General features: G+C 36.6%; 1 protein-coding gene across 1 annotated transcript in view; it reads right to left on the minus strand.

Annotated features, from left to right (window-relative positions):
- LOC150102819 (transcription factor 12-like) overlaps window positions 1-20,340 on the minus strand; it is a 269,580-nt gene that overhangs the window by 152,308 nt on the left and 96,932 nt on the right. The window contains exon 4 of the mRNA XM_090399401.1: window positions 12,223-12,471. Within this exon, the coding sequence (XP_090255527.1) occupies window positions 12,223-12,471 (249 nt within the window). The remainder of the gene's footprint in view (window positions 1-12,222; window positions 12,472-20,340) is intronic.

Consider the following 20,340-nt stretch of genomic DNA (forward strand, 5'->3'; position numbering starts at 1 on the left):
AAAGAGTGCATGGCAGCCATGGAGTAGGAATGATGAACCAGGAAGGAGAGAGGATTGTGGACTTCGTGGTAGTGTTTGATCTGACAATTATGAACTCGTTTATCTGCAAGAGGGGGAAGAACATTTGATAGCATTTAGAAGTGGTAAACAGTTCACAGACTGACTACATTTTGACTAGAAGAAAAATCTTAAGAAAGTAACAGGGCGCTAGTGTCCTTGGTAAATGTGGCGGTCGTATTTAGCTAGTCTAGAAAATGTGTTTTTAAAGTTAAATATAGCGTGGCTTTTTGTCACAAATTGTGCTGCAGTTGTGCATTGGTTAGATACAAGTGTCCTTCAGTGGTGTTATTGTTTGAAACTGTGTTGTATATATTGTGTTTTCACTGCCATTTGTTTCACTATTTCAACATGTAAAGATGGCGTCCAACAAGAAACGTACGTCAGTGGCGCGCAGGACTTCTACACAAAAGGCTGACTCAGTGTTTGATTTTTTGCAATGGATGCATTGCAGAAACTGCTACATGTATGCGCCGAAAAATGTGAAGGATCTGTGGTCGGTCTGGCTAAATGAGAAGAACGAAAATGTCGACGTATGTGAGAAGTGTCGGGATAGGCTGGAGCGTTTAGGAATGGAAGCTGACATTGGGACCGTAGTGGAAAAACTTCGGCAGGAGTTTATGAAAATGAAAAATGACCTTCATCTTCTTCATGAGGAAGTGGAAGTGCTCGGTAAGGAGATACTGGAAGTTAAAGCTGAGTTTAATGTGTTAAACAGAGAAATTAGGACTATAGAGATTACTTTTGCTGAAGTAACTAGAACAGGATTACATATGGGTGAGTCTTTGGTGAATGATGCAGTAATAAATAGTATGGGTGTGATTGGGAGCCAACAAAATAAAACCACAAGTGGCCTAGAAGAAACGAGATGTAGTGAGAGTGTGGGGGGGGGTAAGCAATAGAGCGTTGAGTAATGAAGCTGGGAGAGTCATGCTGAATAGTGTAGAGAATGAGTCCATGAGTGTGGACTTGAATGAAGTTAAGAGTGGTAAGATATATGGTGATTCTATGATTAAGGGTATGGAGAGTGGTATGCATGAGGAGTGCTTGGCTGATGGGACAATAGAAAGAGTGGCTTTAGCAATAAAGAGAGGGCATGAAGCAGACAAGATGATAGTTATGGTGGGTACGAATGACCTGAGAGGTAGTATAAATCGGATAGGAAAAGATTTAAGAACATTATTAGATATTGTGAAGAGGAAAAGTGTCATTGGGAGGATAGTGTGTGCTGCCTCGTTTTGACAATTACGAGTTAAGTAGACGAGCAATGATAATGAATGATATGAATACAAGAATGTGCAAAAAAAGAGGTCTGGAATTTGTTGATGTTTGGGGTGTGTTTGAAGGAAAAAGGCAGTTGTATGCTAGAGATGGACTGCATCTTAACATGGAAGGACATAAGCGATTGAAGAAGTTATTGTTTTCTGAACAAGTTGAAGTTACTGGGCAGGGAAACTAATATTGAAAAGGTTGAGTGTAAGAGAGAGAAACTTTAGCACTGATTGTATATTTATTGATCCTTATATGCAGAATAAACTGCAGAAGAGAGGGGATAAAAATTGGCATAGGACTACGGAAGTTAATGACTTATATATCACTTCTAAAGCTGGTACAAGATCTAGAGGGAATCTGCAATTTTTGTATACCAATGCTAGAAGCATTCGAAATAAGAGAGAAGAATTTTTGGCATTAGTCAGTGAAATCTCACCAAAAGTTGTAGGCATTAGTGAAACTTGGCTGTCAGCAGAAGATGTGGTCACTGGAATTGAATGTGATGGGTACAGTATTTTCAGGGAGGATAGAGAAGATAGAACAGGAGGAGGAGTACTGTTGATGATAGCTGATGTGTTGCAGCCAAAGAAAGTAGTATATCAAGATGTTAGACATGTGAATGAGAGTTCATTTGAGGCGGTCTGGTGCGAAATAGTGACCAATGCAACCAAATATACAGTTGGATGCTGCTATAAGCCAGGGAGTACAGGGGGAGATATTGAATTCATGCATCAGCAAATTAGTGCAATGAGTGAAGGCTTAGTGATTATTATGGGGGATTTTAATTATGGTGATATCAATTGGAAGGAGGAAATATCACATAGCAAAAAGGAAATGGAGTTCATACATCTTCTACGAGATAATTACTTGAAACAGCACATAACTGAAGGGACACATGGTGTGAGAGTGTTGGACCAGGTTATTGGTTCAGAGGTTATATGCATAAGTAAGGTGTCCTCGTTACCTCCAATTGGTGAAAGCGATCATGTGGTATTGACTTGGGAGGTTGCAAAATCTGTGGATTTTTCTGTTAAGAAGGGGTATATACGGAACTACAAGTTAGGCAATTATAACAAGCTTCGGAGTGAGCTTGCAGCCATCCCACGGCAGAACATATTGCAAGGGAAAGATGTTAGCAGTGCTTGGGATAAATCAGCGGGTATCTGAGGAAAGCAATATCAGATTGTGTCCCCATGGTCAGGAGGTCAAACAAGGCAGGCATTAGATGGATGAGCAGTAGTATCAAGCTTGATCTGCAAAAAAAGAAAATGTTATGGAGAATTTACAAGGAGAAAGGCGATCAGGACACCCATGAGCAGTACAAGGCTCAAGCTAGGAAAGTTACCAGCATAGTAAGAAAAGCTAAATCAGATTATGAGAAGACCTTAGCCAAAGATAATCCCAAAGAGTTCTTCCGCTATGTGGCAAGTAAGAGGAAGAATGACTTCGGAAGGATAACTTTAGTGGGTGCTGATGGTATTGAGGTGACAAAATCAGATGTAATAGTCGAGTTACTGAGTGATCACTTTTCAAAAGTCTATCACCCAAGTGAGGATATCTCTATACCTGTAGCAATACATAATGTGAGAATTGAAGCTAAAGAATCAGAGGTATTAAATATATTGCAAAATTTAAATGCAAACACTGCTGTAGGCTTAGATGGAATATCAGCTCGGGTGTTGCGTGAATGTGCAAATGAATTGTCAACTCCTCTTACTTGGATATTTAATTTAAGTTTGAACTCTGGTATGGTCCCTAGGGAGTGGAAGTTAGGCAAAGTGGTTCCTTTGCATAAGGGTGGCTCTAAAACTGCGGTATTTAATTACAGACCAATCACCATCTCAGGAGTAGTGGTAAAAGTATTGGAAAAGTTGGTTAAAGACAAAATTCAAGAATGGGTGGATCAGGATATGATACTCTATAGAGGCCAACATGGTTTTGTTAAAGGTAGATCCTGCCTTAGCAATCTATTAACTATTCATAATAGAATAACATCTGAGTTGGACAAAGAAACTGGCTACACAGTGGTACTTCTGGATTTTGCTAAGGCTTTTGACAGGATACTCCATAGAACACTGTTACGCAAATTGGAGCAGATGGGAATGGATATTAAATTGGTGATATGGATAGGAGAATGGCTCAGGGAGAGATACCATAAGGTGGTGTATGGAGGAGCCGAGTCCAGAATGAGGCAGGTGACCAGTGGTGTGCCTCAGGGCTCTGTGCTTGGACCAATGTTGTTTAATTTGTATATAAATGATATAGGAAATGGCTTAAAGGGAGATATTCAGTTGTTTACTGATGATGCAAAGTTGTGTAGTGCAATAAAAAATCAAGCTGACGTTGAAAGTTTGCAGGAGGATTTAAATAAGCTGGTAAAATGGGCAAAAGATAATGGATGTCAGTTCAATGTGGAAAAGTGTAAAGTCATGCATTTTGGGATTAAAAGATTACCAGCTGTGTACTACATCGATGGAAAGGTACTCCAAGAGATTGATGAGGCTAGGGACTTAGGAGTATTGGTAGATAGGGAGATGAGGTTCAGAGGACACATTGCTAAGGTGTCCAAGATTGCACATAGAATTACTTGGTTGTTGAGGAACACACTGACATCCAGAGATAAAGAGGTTATTATCCCCCTTTATAAAGCATTGATACTTCCACATTTGGATTACTGTGCTCAGGTCTGGTCACCTGGATTCCTTGGAGATGAGGAGGCTGTGGAGAGGGTTCAGAGAAGAGTGACCAAGTTTGTGAATGATATAAAAAATGCTCCCTACATTGATAGATTGAGAGCTTGTGGACTGCAGAGATTGGTTGATAGGCGAAGAAGAGGGGATATGATAGAAACATTCAAATTACTGAAAGGTTTTTATAAGATTGATGCAGGGGAAATGTTTCAGCTGTGTGATAGTGATGGAAGAACAAGAGGTCACCTCTGGAAATTAAAGAAGAGTGTGGTTAACAAAGATGTCAGAACAAGATTTTTTGCCTGGAGGGTGGTGAATGAGTGGAATTCATTGCCTGACTTAGTTGTGAGCTCTTCGTCTGTAAATGAATTCAAGAAGAGATATGACAGATGTTGTTTTGCTAGTTTGGGTCTCCCGCGATGAGTCTACTGACTCCATGGAGATACCCGTAATAATAATAAATAATAATGACAAATTGTTAGGTAATCCCAACAGATCAAGTGGTGCAGCAGCACTAGCTGCTATGCACAGTCTTTAAAATAAGGTTGAAGATAAGAACTTCTGGAAGCCATGAGATGAAGACAATTAAGTAGTTTCGCTTAAAAGAAGAAAGTGTGAGGAACCGTTGTAGGGAGAGGATGTTAGAGAGGATTGTGTACAGGATTGGGACATAATTCAAAAGTAATTCTGAGCTGTGCAATCGAGTGCTTGGTGAAACATCTGGAAAGATTAGAGAGTAGAAGGATGGTTGGTGGTGCAATAACAATGTACAAGAACCAGTGACAGCTAAGAGGAAGGCAAAGCAGAAGTGGAACAGGACAGAGAGAGAGAGAGAGAAAACGAGGAGCCAAGAGAGTTGTTGCACAGGCTAAGGCCATGGCACATCAAGATCTTTATGATCAATTAGAAACAAAGGAAGGACAGAGAAAAATGTATCGATTGGCAAAATGTAGAAATAAGGCATCCAAGGACATCTTACATGTGAGGCAGATCAAAGACTCTGGAGGAAGAGTATTAAGGAGGGATGTGGATATAAGAAACAGATGGAGAACATACTTTGAAGGACTTCTGAATGAGGAAAATGTGAGGACTCACCGAGAAGATGGGCAGCCTTATGAGGGGATGGTGCAGAACATCAACAGAGCAAAAGTGAAGGAGGCTATGAAGAGGATGAAGAATCATCCTCTTCATGGGATCCTCTGTCAGGGCTCACCGATTTCCGGTGGGCCCTGTTTGATGCTGAGACTAACGTGTCAGCTAAATGTCATGCTTTAGCTGTGTTACCTAACTCTTGTGTGCTGTGGATACTAAAGATTTTATGATGCCATATTTTTGAGATGGATGGTGATGAATGGATGGTATTATATCAATAATGCATCATCTCACCATCCATCTCAAAAATATGTCATCATAAAGCCTTTAGTATCTAGAGCACACAAGTTTTATTCTCCTGATGAATCTCTAAAACAAGAATTGGAACTTATAAAAGAAACAGCCTTACTAAATGATAAAGGATATAATTCAATAACAACCCAAAAAATAAATAACCACTCTCCTACAAATCAACCCAGACAAGAAGAAGCCCACAGAATTTCTATACAATATATTAAAGGCATCTCTGAACATTTGGCAATAATTATGAAAAAATATCAACTTGCTACTTACAAACCCATCAACCAAATTCACAACTTGCTATCTTCTCCAAAAGACAAACTCTCACCAATGATGCTACCTGGCATATATGAAGTATACCATGTTCGTGTAATATGCCAGGTAGCATCATTGGTGAGAGTTTGTCTTTTGGAGAAGATAGCAAGTTGTGAATTTGGTTGATGGGTTTGTAAGTAGCAAGTTGATATTTTGAACAAACAGGAAGATCTATAAATAAATGTATTTCTGAACATCAAGACCACATCCACCTTATTAAATAAACTTCACAAATCTAGCCTTTCACAACATGGAATCAAAAATGCTAACCACAGGATGGATCCAATGCCAAAATGCTAAACTACTACAACACATAGATCCATATATAATCATGATTGTTTATATAAAGGAAGTGCCGAAGCCTTCAAAGACCTAATCTTAATTGGAACGGCTGTCTCACTACTCCAAAAGTTTGGGAAATTGTTATTCTCAATTATATTAAATAATTATCTACTATATTTTAATTTAATTAATTATAATTTCAGGCCAATAGTGTTAATCCATGAAACGTGACTGTACATGTAGAGGAATTTTAATTTATGAATGTGCACTACTGTTTTTTTGAATTCAATTCCTATTGTTGTTCTATAGTTGTACTGATGGTGTCTTATGAAACATAAGATGAAATATTTACATAATAAAAAAGTTATTTACTGTGGCATATGTGTTATTCTATAGTTAAGTTTCTTTCATGTTTATTAACTGCCTATACTGGACAATCCAGATCATTCATCAAGAATTCCACATTTTCCTGAAAAAAAAATGAAGGATATTTAAATACAAGAATCAGATATTTTATAAAGTTTTGACATTGTTTCTCTATTTACTAACATACCATTATCTGACACTATTCGTTTACTATATGACAATTTCCCGAAGATTTAAAATTTTTTTAAAATCTGAATATTTCGGATGGAAAAACAAGAATTAACAGATAAACAGATTGAAGGCATGGTCATGGGTAGCCCTGTGTGTCTCCACCCTTGACAAACTATTTTTTTGAACCATCTGGAAGATAACTTGTTTCATCCATTTATCCCCAACTCTCTTTGGTTTATTATTATTACGTAACACCTCCAAAGACTGATTGAGGGAGGTAATCTAGTCCACAACTCTCTGGTCTCCACCAGCTACAGCAAACAGTATCATCTACACCAACACCATCTATTGCTCACAACCACCATCATTAGTATTTTCACAGACAAATCACAAACATCCATGGGCATGGATGATTGTGATTTGTCTGTGAAAATACGATGGGATTCGAACCTGCAACCTTTTGGCTGGAGAGTGGATACACTTGGCCAACCAGGGTAGCTTTTTGTTAAGTCAATGATGTTTTTGCCGTTTGACCTCATTCTGAAAATGAATTTATTACCTTCCTACATCAGATCAATAGCCCACACATTCAATTCACCATGGAAAAAGAAAATGCCTATAGTTGACCATTCTTAGACATCTTTCTTACTTGCACAGCCTCCAGTAAGCCGGTGTTTATCAGAAATCTACCTTTACTAGCATATACATTCATCAATAGTCTGCTCATCACACCTCCCAAAAAAAACTGGTACTGTAAAATAATTAAATGACAGAGGGCATTATGTTTACTCCACTCCCTTTACAATAACAACTTTTTACTATCAAATCTTTAATGGAATTAAATATTTACAATCTTTACTATATTTATATACTATAATTAATAGTTACAATCCAAGATTCAATAGATAATTGACTCCTATGTTCCAATACCTAAGGATTCTTCAAAAAACTGCATGGTTCTAATCACTTATATTTCTGGTATCTCTGAACCGTTTGGTAGAATTTTGAAGACGTTTAACCTTAATCCCACATATTTCCTATCAACAAAATTTCCCATCTGTTACCATCTACAAAAGACAAGCTGCTGATTCTATATTTAGCTCCAGATCTCTTGTGAATGTAATTTGATATGCACGACATTCTGTAGATAAATAATTAATGAACATCAATACTATTTTGAATACCTGAAACCTTTAGTCTGGTGCAGCACAGTATTGATACTAAACACAGTATCCTGTGAGATGAAGCTCCTCTTCTCCATTAGTGGTTTAAACATGAACAACATCTTTTCAAAGAAAATTGTGGAGCCCTTTTACACTGGCCTAGCCTGAACAGAGGAAGCATCCATTTACAGTTGTATAACCTCAAAGCAATGAATGTGGATTATACACAGGAGACAAGATGGCTTGTAAAGAACTCAATGAGTCTGTATAAATTACACTTTTGGTTGCATTTCTCTTTTATATGCCCAAGCCGAATGGCATGCAACTCTGCACACAGCAGCACAACCAACAGAGGTCTCAGATCTTGAACCATCAGTACAGATGGGAAGGAAATCAGAATGTACTGAATGCATTAAATAAATAACCGCATGTAGACAGTTGGTAGATTAGAAGACTTCCTTAGCTAGCACAGATGCTTGATCACGTTATTGATATTATGTTGAGAAAAGTTAGTCTGGCTCAGTTGCTGCATTGACCAATTTCCGTTATTTTCATTAACTTTATTGTACTTCCTGTTGAATTATTTTTACGGATAATTTATACAAATTCACCTTTCATTATAGACAATAAATAAAAGGAAGTGCAAAACTGAAGGTGAAGCGAAGGTAAAGAACCAGAAAATATTACAACCACTGGAGAAAAGAGTGCTTTTGTGTCGGCAATTAGGTGGTTGTGCTACCAAGATGAAGTTGCATTCTGTAATGTATAAAAAATATCTTATCCAATTTCCTATTCATCTGATATCCTAGGATTGCCAATTACTATAAGGTTTTTGAGGCATTTTAAATGTGGACATAGTTTCATGAGACATTCAATTTTCAAGAAAAATACTACAACATAGACTTGACCAAGAAATAGTGCAGGAAATATAACTTCAGCTGATTTCCAAAGAAAGATAAATTTCTAGAATTTATCTTTGAACATCTAAAGTGTCTTTTTAATGCAGCCTATCATAAAGCTACATTCAATAAGCCATTTACTAACTTCGAAAACTTCATAGACCTAGAACAGTATCAAAACAACATGAAATGTAAACAATTTGTGTCAGTTACTGCTAATGCCATTAAGCAAAAATTAGATAAGGAAATCAAAAACGCAATAGTAAGTCAACTTCTAGATACTGCTTCAGATACTTCAAATGAGGAGAAACATGTCCGTTATATGAGATGCATAGATAAAAATAAGACGAGATATTTGTATACATAATTTCTCTCCAAAATTCAGCTGTAGTGTACTTTGATAGATGAGAGAGTGAAATGAAATGAAGTTCTTTTTTTCATGAAAAACCTGTAATTGGGCCAGTGAAACAAAAGTAGCATGCAATGCTGAGGAAAAAAAAAAAAAACATCAGTGACAAAATCAGAGAAGCATGCAAGATTTTACAGATTATTCAGTTCATTTGAATCTGGCCGTTTTAAATTCTGTTAAAGATGTTCCCTTTGCTGCTGAAATTGAAACAGTGGTAATTTATGTATTTATATACACAAGCACACCTTTTACCACAATTTCTACTATGGGGCAAATACATTTTTTTTTCGGTTTTGTTTGTTCGTTCGTATGGAGCTTCCTCCCCTTTTCTCCCCCATCCCTATTGGGGGCAAGTTGAGCCCCTTGTGGGGGGGGGTTAAGTATTTATGGCTGTAGATTCGTGTGTGTTCATGGGACCAGTTTGCCTGCTTGCGGGATGAAAAACGCCAGATAAACTGGTGGAAAAAACCCTACTGCCCATGCCCAAGACTGGCTAACTTGCCTATGGCTGAGGAAGATCCTTAAATTCCTCACGTCTTCGACGGGAATCGAACCTGGGACACTCCTTCCCCAGTCATATGGCTGCGAAGCGCACAGCCACTAGGCCAACCGCATGGACTTTTTTTTTTTTTTTTTTGTGATCAATAGATTAAAGTGGTATTCCTGGAGTCCTGAGTATATGGAACATACTGTAATCAGAAATCCCATGGGTATGCAAATCGCTATTGCTTCCAGAGCAGTATTAAGTCGGTAATGATGAACACAAGTAAAATTGTCCCCTAAACATTAACACCAGCATGAGCAGGGCTATCTCCAGTTCTGTTCTTATGAACAACAGTGAAATTCATTAAAGCAGAGTCCTTGCTGGGATTTAAATATGTTTCTTACAGAGAGAGAAACAGAAAGACTTGTGTTTCTCCAGCAGAATCTTGAATATTCTGACAGTCCCAATGTAAAGATTTTCCTATTGTTCTGGCTTTGTAAACTTGTCTGATTTCCAAGAGGCTAAGGACTTACCTTTGTCAGGCTTATATTTGTGTATTTATGATTTTGAGAAGTATGGACAGTCAGTGTACATATCTTCCTCTGTATTCTAGTAGATAAAATTATACGTTGGTGATACATAACTGTTAATTTTAAGGAAAGAACAACATATATTATATTAACTAAATAACTTTAATTAATACTTCCAATATTTCGGTAATGTTACATTACCATCTTCAGGGAACATAAAAATTAATGAAATGTGCACACAGGCACTAACACTGAGCAAAAATGGCTGAAGAAAACAACTGAAGTCAGTCCTAGAGTCCTAAAGGGTGCCACCTAGTGGGCCAAATTGGGTATTAATCTTGGTTGTTTGGGCTGATGTTTTAAGAATGCAAGCCTCCCATATTTGGGGTAGTCTCATGCATCCAAATTTATAGACGTTTGGGGAGTTTCTTAAGGCTGAGACTAATTCTAAGATAATCTCTCATATTTAAACTTGCTGCAGTATAGTAAGGAAGCTTTCTTCCAACATATTTTATGGCAGGTGTCCAAGGCATGGTCAGCAAGTCCTGAGTGGCTATAACAGTGGAAAGATATAATTCTTATGTTCAGATATCCTGATATTAGCAGTCCTGCCTGTTTGGCCATAGTAAGACAGTTTACAACTACAAGGGACCTGGTAAACTCCAGGTAAGTCTAGAGGAAGTGGCTGGTCCTTGGGAGAGCAGATAAGAGATGCCAATTTTTGATATGGTTTGTAACAAGTTGTCAAGTCATATTTTTTAAAAAAATTTTTTAAATTTTTTTCTGGATATATTTTGTTCTGGTTTAGTCTTTTGTATTTCTTTTTCATCCTTCCACTTCTGACATGCATGAGCTGGATGATCTCCCTGACAGCTGGCACAATTAGCTTTTTTTGCAGAACAAGAATTTGTTATCATGCTCTTTACTACATTGAACAGAGGTGGTAGAGCCAGGCCATAAATATGCCGTTTGGACCTGTCCATATTTCTGACATTTAAAGCCTCGGTAGATTAGGAATGCAGAGCCTAACAGGAGAGTTGAAACAGCTTGCTTTTACAGATGTTGGAGAAAAGTGTATCAGAAGTAAAGATGACGTTCATGATTGGAATCATCCCTACATATCAGGATGCATCTCATACCTGTCATTCCCTGATCTTTAAGCTCTGAACATATCTCCTCATCAAGAACATCAATGCGGATCTCATTCTGATATCATTCCTCTACAAGAATGGATGAGGCATTACCGTCATTGGTATTACACCCATTAATGTTGCCGACATGATTTTTCCACTAAGATATCCCCCAAAAACATAGTTTTTGAACTGTTTTTGGGAGACCCTACCAGTCCTTCTAAATAAAGAAGGGTTACATTTTCCCTATTGGCTTTCACCTGTTGTCTGGATAATGAGAAAAACTGGTACATTCATACTGGTGGTACTACATCCTCTGTTATCATATGATGCATCTATGTTAACAGTACTAGCTGAGATCTTGTTAGGATCCCCTGAAACATTTGAGGGATGAAGAATCTGTTGGCATATGACTTTAGGGATTTTTTTTTTTTTTTAATGTTAACTAGTTAGCAGAAAGAGCAGGGGAGTCATTTTGAGCACTGTATTTTATGAGAAGTCAGTAATTTCCATTTTACTTGAAATTACTGATAGTATGTTCCACTTCCTTTCTTTGGGTTCCTTTCTGATCTCATTCTTTCTTATAATACATTTCTTTTAGAAATTCATTTCTTCTTAGATTGATCCATTTGCCAATTCCTACTCTGCATTTTGGAATTATCCAAAAATTTATCTTCTTTTGTCATTGTACATGTTTATGAGAGGACAGCATTTTTTGTATACGTGCAGAATGTTGTTTACATTTATTGAAGGAAGGAAGAATAACACTAGGAACTTCTGATTTAACTTGAAATATAAAAATAATTCAAGTTTTAAAGCTTTCAAACATTGCACTCCTAAAACCAAAATGAATTTTATTTAGCTAAGACCCAAGCTCGCTCTAAAAACTTTATGTCCAATTATAAAATAAAACTATGGTAACCTTAATTATCCAACTGCATTGAAAATTGATTTGCTGACTGGTTACATAGTGCTATCAATTTATAAACAGCATTTTATAAATGGCAAGGGGAAAAACAATGAAATTACACACACATCACATCACAATTTGTTAATACATACCAGAGCTAAAGCCATGCCTAATGCATCTCCTGTTTGGAATGACTGTTGAACTTTATCACCACTTACTAGATCTGTAGAATTTTGAGGAGCTTGAGGAGCAGAAGAATTACTAGCCTGACCTGATACTGAGGATGGAAGAGATAATTGATTTGCTGCATTATATTTAGATAAATCATGAAAGGCAGTCAAAAAAGGAAGACCAGCAGAGTCAATGGCAGGATTATGGCTTTCCGTAAGAGATGCATAAACCTGCAAATTTGATTTTTTTAAAAAATTTCAGTTAAAATTAGACTTTCCTCTCAAATTAAAATTCTTATAACAATTTAACAAGTTAGAAACTGACATAACTATGAAAATACAGCAGTTGAATAAATAGCACTCTAAGAATGGTAGATATTATTATTATTATTATTATTATTATTATTATTATTTTAACGGTGTCTCCATGGAGTCAAAAGACTCATCGCGGGAGACCCGACATTGACACACTAACCATTATTTACACAATACCTGTCATACCTCTCCTTAAATTCATTCACAGTTGAAGCATTCACAACCAGTTCTGGCAAAGCATTCCACCCATTCACAACCCTCCAAGTAAAAAATCTAGTCCTAACACCCTTGTTAACCACACTCTTACACAATCTCCAGGGATGACCCCTCGTTCTCTCACATCCTGCATTGGTCTTAAGAATATCATCAGTATCAATCCTGTAAAATCCCTTTAACAATTTAAATACCTCTATCATATCTCCTCTCCTATGTCTATCAGCTAGTTTTTGGAGCCCACAGATCATCAATCTATCCTCATAGGGAACATCCCACAGACCTGCAACAATCTTTGTAACCCTCCTCTGAATCCTTTCTACCACTTCCGCATCACCAAGAAATCCTGGCGACCAGATCTGTGCACAATAGTCCAAATGCGGCCTTATTAATGCCTTATAGAGTGGAATAACAACTTCCCTATCCCTGCTTGTTAGTGTGTTCCTCAACAACCATGTAATTTGATGTGATGTTTTGGCAATCTTAGCAATATGCCCTTTAAACTTAAGTTCTCTGTCCACAATAACTCCCAAGTCTCTTATCTCATCAACTTCCTGCAGTTCAGTTCCGTTAATATAGTAAACAGCATGCGATTTCATCCTCCCGAAGTGCATCACCTTACACTTAGCCACGTTGAACTGACAGCCATTTACCTCAGTCCATAGCGTCAGCCTATTTAAGTCATCCTGTAAAATATCCACATCATTTGAATTGATTATCGCTCTTCCCAATTTTGCATCATCAGCAAACAAGTGGATATTTCCATTCAAGGTATTTCCAATATCATTGATGTACAAATTAAACAATAGAGGACCAAGAACTGAGCCCTGAGGTACACCACTAGTCACTTGCCTTTTCCTGGACTCAGCTCCTCCGTAAACCACTCTTTGATATCTGTCCGCCAGCCATCCTTTAATCCAAATCACCATCTTCGGATCCAAACCCATTTTCTCTAATTTATGTAACAGAGTTCCATGTGGAATCCTGTCAAAAGCCTTTGCAAAGTCAAGCAGTATCACTGAGTAAGGATTTCCTTTATCCAACTCCACTGTTACTTTATTATAGAACGTAAGCAAATTACTTAGGCAAGACCTACCTTTCACAAAACCATGTTGCCCCTTATAAAGTATCATATTGCTGTCCACCCAGTCCTGAATTCTAATTTTAACTAATTTCTCCAAAATCTTAACCATCACTCCAGATATATTGATTGGTCTATAATTAGCAACATCAGTCTTAGAGCCTCCCTTGTGCAATGGAACTATTTTCCCCTCTTTCCACTCTATTGGCACTTTACCAGAACTGAGGCTTAAATTAAACATCCTGGTTAGAGGAGTTGCTAATTCTCTTGCACATTCTCGTAACACATGGGCCGATATGCCATCTAACCCAATGGCAGTATATGTGATGACACAAATGAAATTAACAGTATCCTTTACTAAATTAAAATAACCAACTAATGTAATCTGTTAGTCTTTTTTTTTTTTTTTAAATCATGATGTAATATTATACAGTATGTTGAAATTATAAATTTCTCCCCTTACTCCCCCCCCCCCCCACAATGAAACATACTGATATGTATATTCTATCGTATGGTTTATGCTTCTATAGTCAAAAAGATATATATCTCTAAAGTCAACTATACAGACAAATTACGGAATTCAAAAGAGGTGTGAATAGATTGATATATCAGGGACCTATGAGTTTGTAACAATAGTTCTTCGCAGCCTGCTGTGATAAAATGACTAACCAAAGTGAAAGCTCGGAGAATACAAGGACTTTCAATTGAGTTAGAAGTAGGATGCAATATAAAAAAAAAGCAGACTTTTTTTGGTTTTTAACAGCCAGATGTTGTACACAAGTTAAATAACGACCACAGTGGCTGGCAGTGCAAACTATAGAGTACTTGAAGAATACTGCAACTGGTACTGCAGAATATTTGAAGTCTGTGCTTGGTAAAAGCTTTATGCCTGATGTTCATCACCTAACAATGAAGTTTGTATCAAAGGTGCAAATGGTCTGCAGATGTTTCTCCTAATATGCACACAAACCATTTTTCTATCATTTCTTCAATCTTCTATACCCAGCTGGCACCTATCCTTTCACATGGAAGCAAGCACATATCTAACCCATTCCAAAAAAGGGAGATAAAGGCCAACTACTGACCAATTGCCATCGCATCAATCCTCTGCAAAATAATGGAGAAATCTATCAACAGTCAATTTCTTCACTATCTAGATGCTCACCAGTTAATCTGCAACCACCAGTATGGATTATGCCAATCCAGATCACGGCTGATCTCTTAGCCTACATCACCCATTCCTGCTGTTACCTTTGATATACCCAAGGGTTTCATTTGTGTTTGACGCTGAGACCTGCTTTAAACGTGTAGAAAGGCTTATGTGTTTGTCGTACATGTCGACTAATTTTGACGGTAATGAACACAGAACAGAACAATAAATAAATAATTATTGACTTATTGTTGATATTTTGCTGGTGTTATTATCAGCATCTTCAGAGCACAAAACACAGTTTGTCACAGTATGCGAGTCTACAACAACATGGTGTAATAATGGGACTAGTTTGAAAAATTGTAGCAACAACACAAAGACTAAAGTCCTAATTAGTCCCTCTATGTCAAAAAACTTTTTTAACATAGAGGGCGCCTAGTCTCGCATACTGTGTTTTGTGCTCTGAAGATGCTGGTTATAACACCAGCGAAACTTCAGCAATAAGTCAATAAATAATTATTTACTTATCTTTCTGTACTCCGATATATTACCGTCAAAAAATGTCAACATGAGGCCTGCTTTGCTAACTGCCTTCCTTTGGTCTATCTGCCATCATCTGTAACTGAACAATCAGCTTTATCTCTGGCCATTCACTGAGTGGACAGCACTCTCTTTTCAAGCTTTGCCACCAATGCAGGAGTGTGTCAGGGTTCCATTCTATCACCTATCCTCTTTCTCTTATACACAAATGACCTACTCTCCATCGCCACCAATATTCCTATACACAGCTTTGCCAACAATAGCACACTTCATTTATGTTACTCCTTCGAAAAACATACCGTCCTTCAATGGAAGAAGGATAATCTGGTCACTTTCAATGCTGCCAAAACACAGTTCCTGCCTTTTCTCTTGCAAAAGGGATCTGAGCTCAACTTCCCCGTAATCCTCAATAAGGGAAGATATCTCTCTCTCTGAGGTGGCATTTATATCCAGCCTCTTCTGGCAAATGCATAACATCAATAACTTCCTCAGCCTCTAAAAAAAAACTAGGCATTCTTTTCCACCCAGCCAGTTACTAATCCTATATACATCCCAAATCTGCACATCCTCAGAATACTGTTCACACATTTTGGGTGGTGCACCCGAAACCTTCCCAAAAATTCTTGATGCTGTCCAGAGGAGAACAATTTGGCTCATAGATGACACTTCCCTCACAAGCTCACCTGAACCTCTATTTCACAGATAGTGTTTCAGCTCTATGTTTCTTCTACAGTACCTGTAGAAGAGACAGAGCTGAAAAAAGAGACAGAGTTCCTTGGTCACCCAGTGAACTAGCAAACATCATTTCTCCACTTACAATTGAGCCTGTTAAAATAAGAGCAGCAGCTGCCCAACATTTCTTTCCTGCAAACACACTGAACCTGATTCCATCTATCTGTCCTCTGGAACACCCTTCTTAATAACGTGTTTCTCAATCACTTCAACACTTTGAGAAAAATAATAATAGATTTCTTCTTTCTCAATCCTTATCTGCATCTCACACAGCAATGATATGCTATAGGTTCTTGTACCTCTCATTTATGGGATATATATATATGAATGAATGATCATTAACTCTGTTAACATACATATTTTTTAAAAGATCTGAATGACTAGAACCGAGATTCAAGTTAAAAGGTTTTAATATTAAAACACTACTAGTTTTGACTTGTAACAGCCTTCATCAGGTGACAATATAAAAGAAAGAAAAAAGAAAAAACACTGAAGCTTAAATAAACTATGAACATCATAGAGAGTCTCTATATATAATTGACATTAAAACGTTGTGGTTGTATTTAAAGCTGTTCTTTCATTCGTTGTATTGTTGGGAAAGTATGTGCTAGTAGCATCTCATGAACGTGAGTACATGATTACAGCTGAATGACTATCTGGGAGGTTGTAGCTCAAGTTATTATTTAGATGAACAGGATTGAAGATCATTTCCATAGATTCTATGATTTTTCTCTCTAGTTTATCATTGCAACGGAAGATGTTAGTAGATTTTTCCCAGCACACCTTGTGACTTTGGCTTTCATCATTCGGATTAGCCAAGAAAAGGATATGACTTGATAATGCACTGGCTCGCTGTCTCTTGTAAGTAATGTCCCTCATGTGTTCTTCCATACGCAATTCGACAGATTTGTCTGTCTGCCCAAAATAAGGAATATCACAATCACACAATATTTGATATATACCAAGGTATTTTAGATGATGATGATGACAAGGTTTTGGGTGGCTTATTAAGAAACGGATTTTAGGAAGTGGAGTGAATAAGGTTCTGATATTGTATTTTCTTAGAACTTTTGCTAATTTATGTGAAACAGTACCTATGTAAGGAATAGATATATTGCCTTTGAATCTATTTGTTTCTTCTGAGCAATGTCTAGGAGGATTAAGAAGGAATCTTTCAATGATTCTCTTGGAATATCCATTAAATTTGAAAGAAGTTTTGAGATGGTTTATTTCTGTAAGAAGTTCATTTGGCTCATCCAAGAAGAGAACAGGCTCATGTCTCAAGGAGTATATAAAATATTGTTTTTTTCAGTGTCTTTTAATAGCTTTCTATGTTCTTAACACCTGATGAAGTCAATCCCGACAAAACATGTTGCGTATCCAATAAATCTCAATTTGTTATAATTCTCGGATTTTTAGTCAGTTTATATAAAAAATGAATATATATATATATAAACTACATACAATTTATTAGAAAGAAAATACTTAATTACTAGTTTCGTACATTTTCAGATTAAATACAAAGAGAAAGGAAGACATTAACAGAGAGTTCTAAATTAATAACTGTCATACATTGAATAAGCATAAACCAAATGTTTAATATAGCATTGAGATGTCAGATGTGTGGCTCAATGTTATAATATGTTGTGTAACTTATCCAATAGCCTAATTCATTAATATGTAGGTCTTTGATATATGCTGACCAAAGTTGGTCACGAAACCATGGTTTTCATTATACTGAGTTAGACATATTATTTTGCTAGTCTCTTTAAATCTGCAAACATAGTTGTTGAATTCTATGTATAGCATTTTTGTAAGTGGCCAAAGTACTTGATGCTCTTCTTTGGTGATGTGAAATGCCAGTCCCTAACTTATTAGCTTGTTTCTTCTCCACATCTTCGATATGTTCTCTGAGGCATATTTCTTCAAATAGACTAGTCTGTCCAACATAGGATACTACTACATGCACCAAATTGTTGTAATCACTACAAAATAATTGTTGTAAGTTATTCTTTAAAATAAGCATGTCAATGAAACACATGCACCATTTCAAAGATGTACTAAGAGATGTCATGCGATGGGCAGCAAACATGTTCACTGGAAATATGGAAGCTCTTTCCTAAACTGTGTGTTTACTTTTTACAATGAAATAATAGAACTTTTAGAACCAAGCAAGGAGAATATGCAATTTAATTCATGCACACAGTGTTGTGTTTCTAACATGCGGTGTAAACAACATTGATTTGTGTAAGATATTTACCAAACACTCCCAGTCAGTAAGTCCAACATGGCACTCCTGTGATAAAGATATGGTTAAAATGAAACTGCTATTGGTTTCATAATTTAGTCTCTGCTATTTTATAGTAAGCAGTTGTATTCAGCTCTTGAAAGAATAGTTATTATGAACTTCTGTGATCATTTTGATGTCTCAAGTAGTCCCCTTCTCTAACTACCAACATATGCAATAAATCAATGCTAGAAACTGGTTCAAAGAAGCTAGTAATGCTGGCTAATAAAAAGAACTTTGAAGTATCTGAAGGTATTTGCAGGTTACATGTGGACATCTCAATGTAACTAATATATTAACCACCAATATTTTCTTATATTTACATTTATGCAAGCATTCTTAATAAGAGACTAAAAAAAAAACTGTCAAAGAGAAACTTGGTAAAGAACAAGTTGGGCTCAAGCCAAACAAGGGTAGACAGGGTCAGATAAATCATGGAGAAAAGCTGTTCAAAATGTTATAATTATATGGCCTGAATAGAACATTATATTGAGCAATCCATAGTCTATCTGAATTGTAAGTCAGCAGTTAGAACTGCATGGGTTATAGGAAAGTGGTTTGATGTAAAATTAGGCATGAGACAAGGGTTACACACTATTATTTATCATTTATATGGATGACATTATGAAGGAAATGTGCATTAAACATGACAACAAAAATGAAAACATTCTTTACTTTATGCAGATAATTTTATAAATAACTTACTTTTAAATTATCAGTATACGTATGCAAAATTCTTTAACTGAACTGAATAACTGCTGTAGCAAATATGGCATAAAAATCAATAATAAGAAGGCAAAACTAAAAACAGAAAGGAACATGGAAAACTTCAACTACATTCTCAAGAGAATTTACAGAACAAGACATTTCAGTTATTTAGGCACAATTCTTAGTGAAGATTGCAAATTAAATAGGGAAATACACAGAATTAGCAAAACCTAGTATAGTTGTGAGTCAACTGAATAAATTTATAAGGAATAAAAATAGAAATTAGTCAGACCACTAAACTAGTAGTATAGATGCAAGGTGATGCTCAAGCCAGTTTTAACTTATGGATATGAGTTAGAAAAAAAAATAGTTGATCAAAGACCGGGGACCACCAATATTAGAATCATATTAAAAATAAAAATATTAAGGAACTTGACAATAGCATTCCAGAAGGTGTGAGCAGAGCTAATCTCAGGTGTTTGATGTCAAAATGGTAGGAAAAAGACAAAGACCAAGATGTAGGTGGATTGACACAGTTAGGCTTAGAAGATCAAACTATAAGATCTGACAATACTGGAATCCTGGCAGATAACATACTAATTTGAAGGAAAACTGTTGATAGGAAGTTACTGATAATGAAGACTACATGCAATACCATCACAGTATCCTATACATCTCTTGAGAGTATATATCAGGAATTCACGTATTTATTTAAGTGCAGCTCACTGGCCACGTAAGTAGAAATAACTACACCAATATAAAGCAAGTAAGTAAACAAGTTTCATTCTGCAAGATTTACTCATGCATTCTTGAATCGCTAGCATCAAGTTCCTTTCCAAAACTTTTGTTTTCGATATGATTCTGTGGTTGGTGTCCCCCATTTACTCTAATTTTTCTAGGCACTTTCATATCTGCAGCCTCTAGTCTTTGGTCAACTTTATTTCTAATCGAACCGTCTCAGATCCATAATATAGAACAGGAGAGAAATTGCACGAAAAAATAAAATTGATTAAAATAGAAAAAAAGAATGTAGCCTACCCACAGCACAAATGCACTATGGGTTTGCAAATAACC

The sequence above is a fragment of the Typopeltis vanoorti genome, chromosome 10 (genome assembly GCF_054136105.1).
Source record: "Typopeltis vanoorti isolate ZY-2024b chromosome 10, IOZ_Tvanoo_1.0, whole genome shotgun sequence".
In the NCBI taxonomy this organism is placed as follows: Eukaryota; Metazoa; Arthropoda; class Arachnida; order Uropygi; family Thelyphonidae; genus Typopeltis; species Typopeltis vanoorti.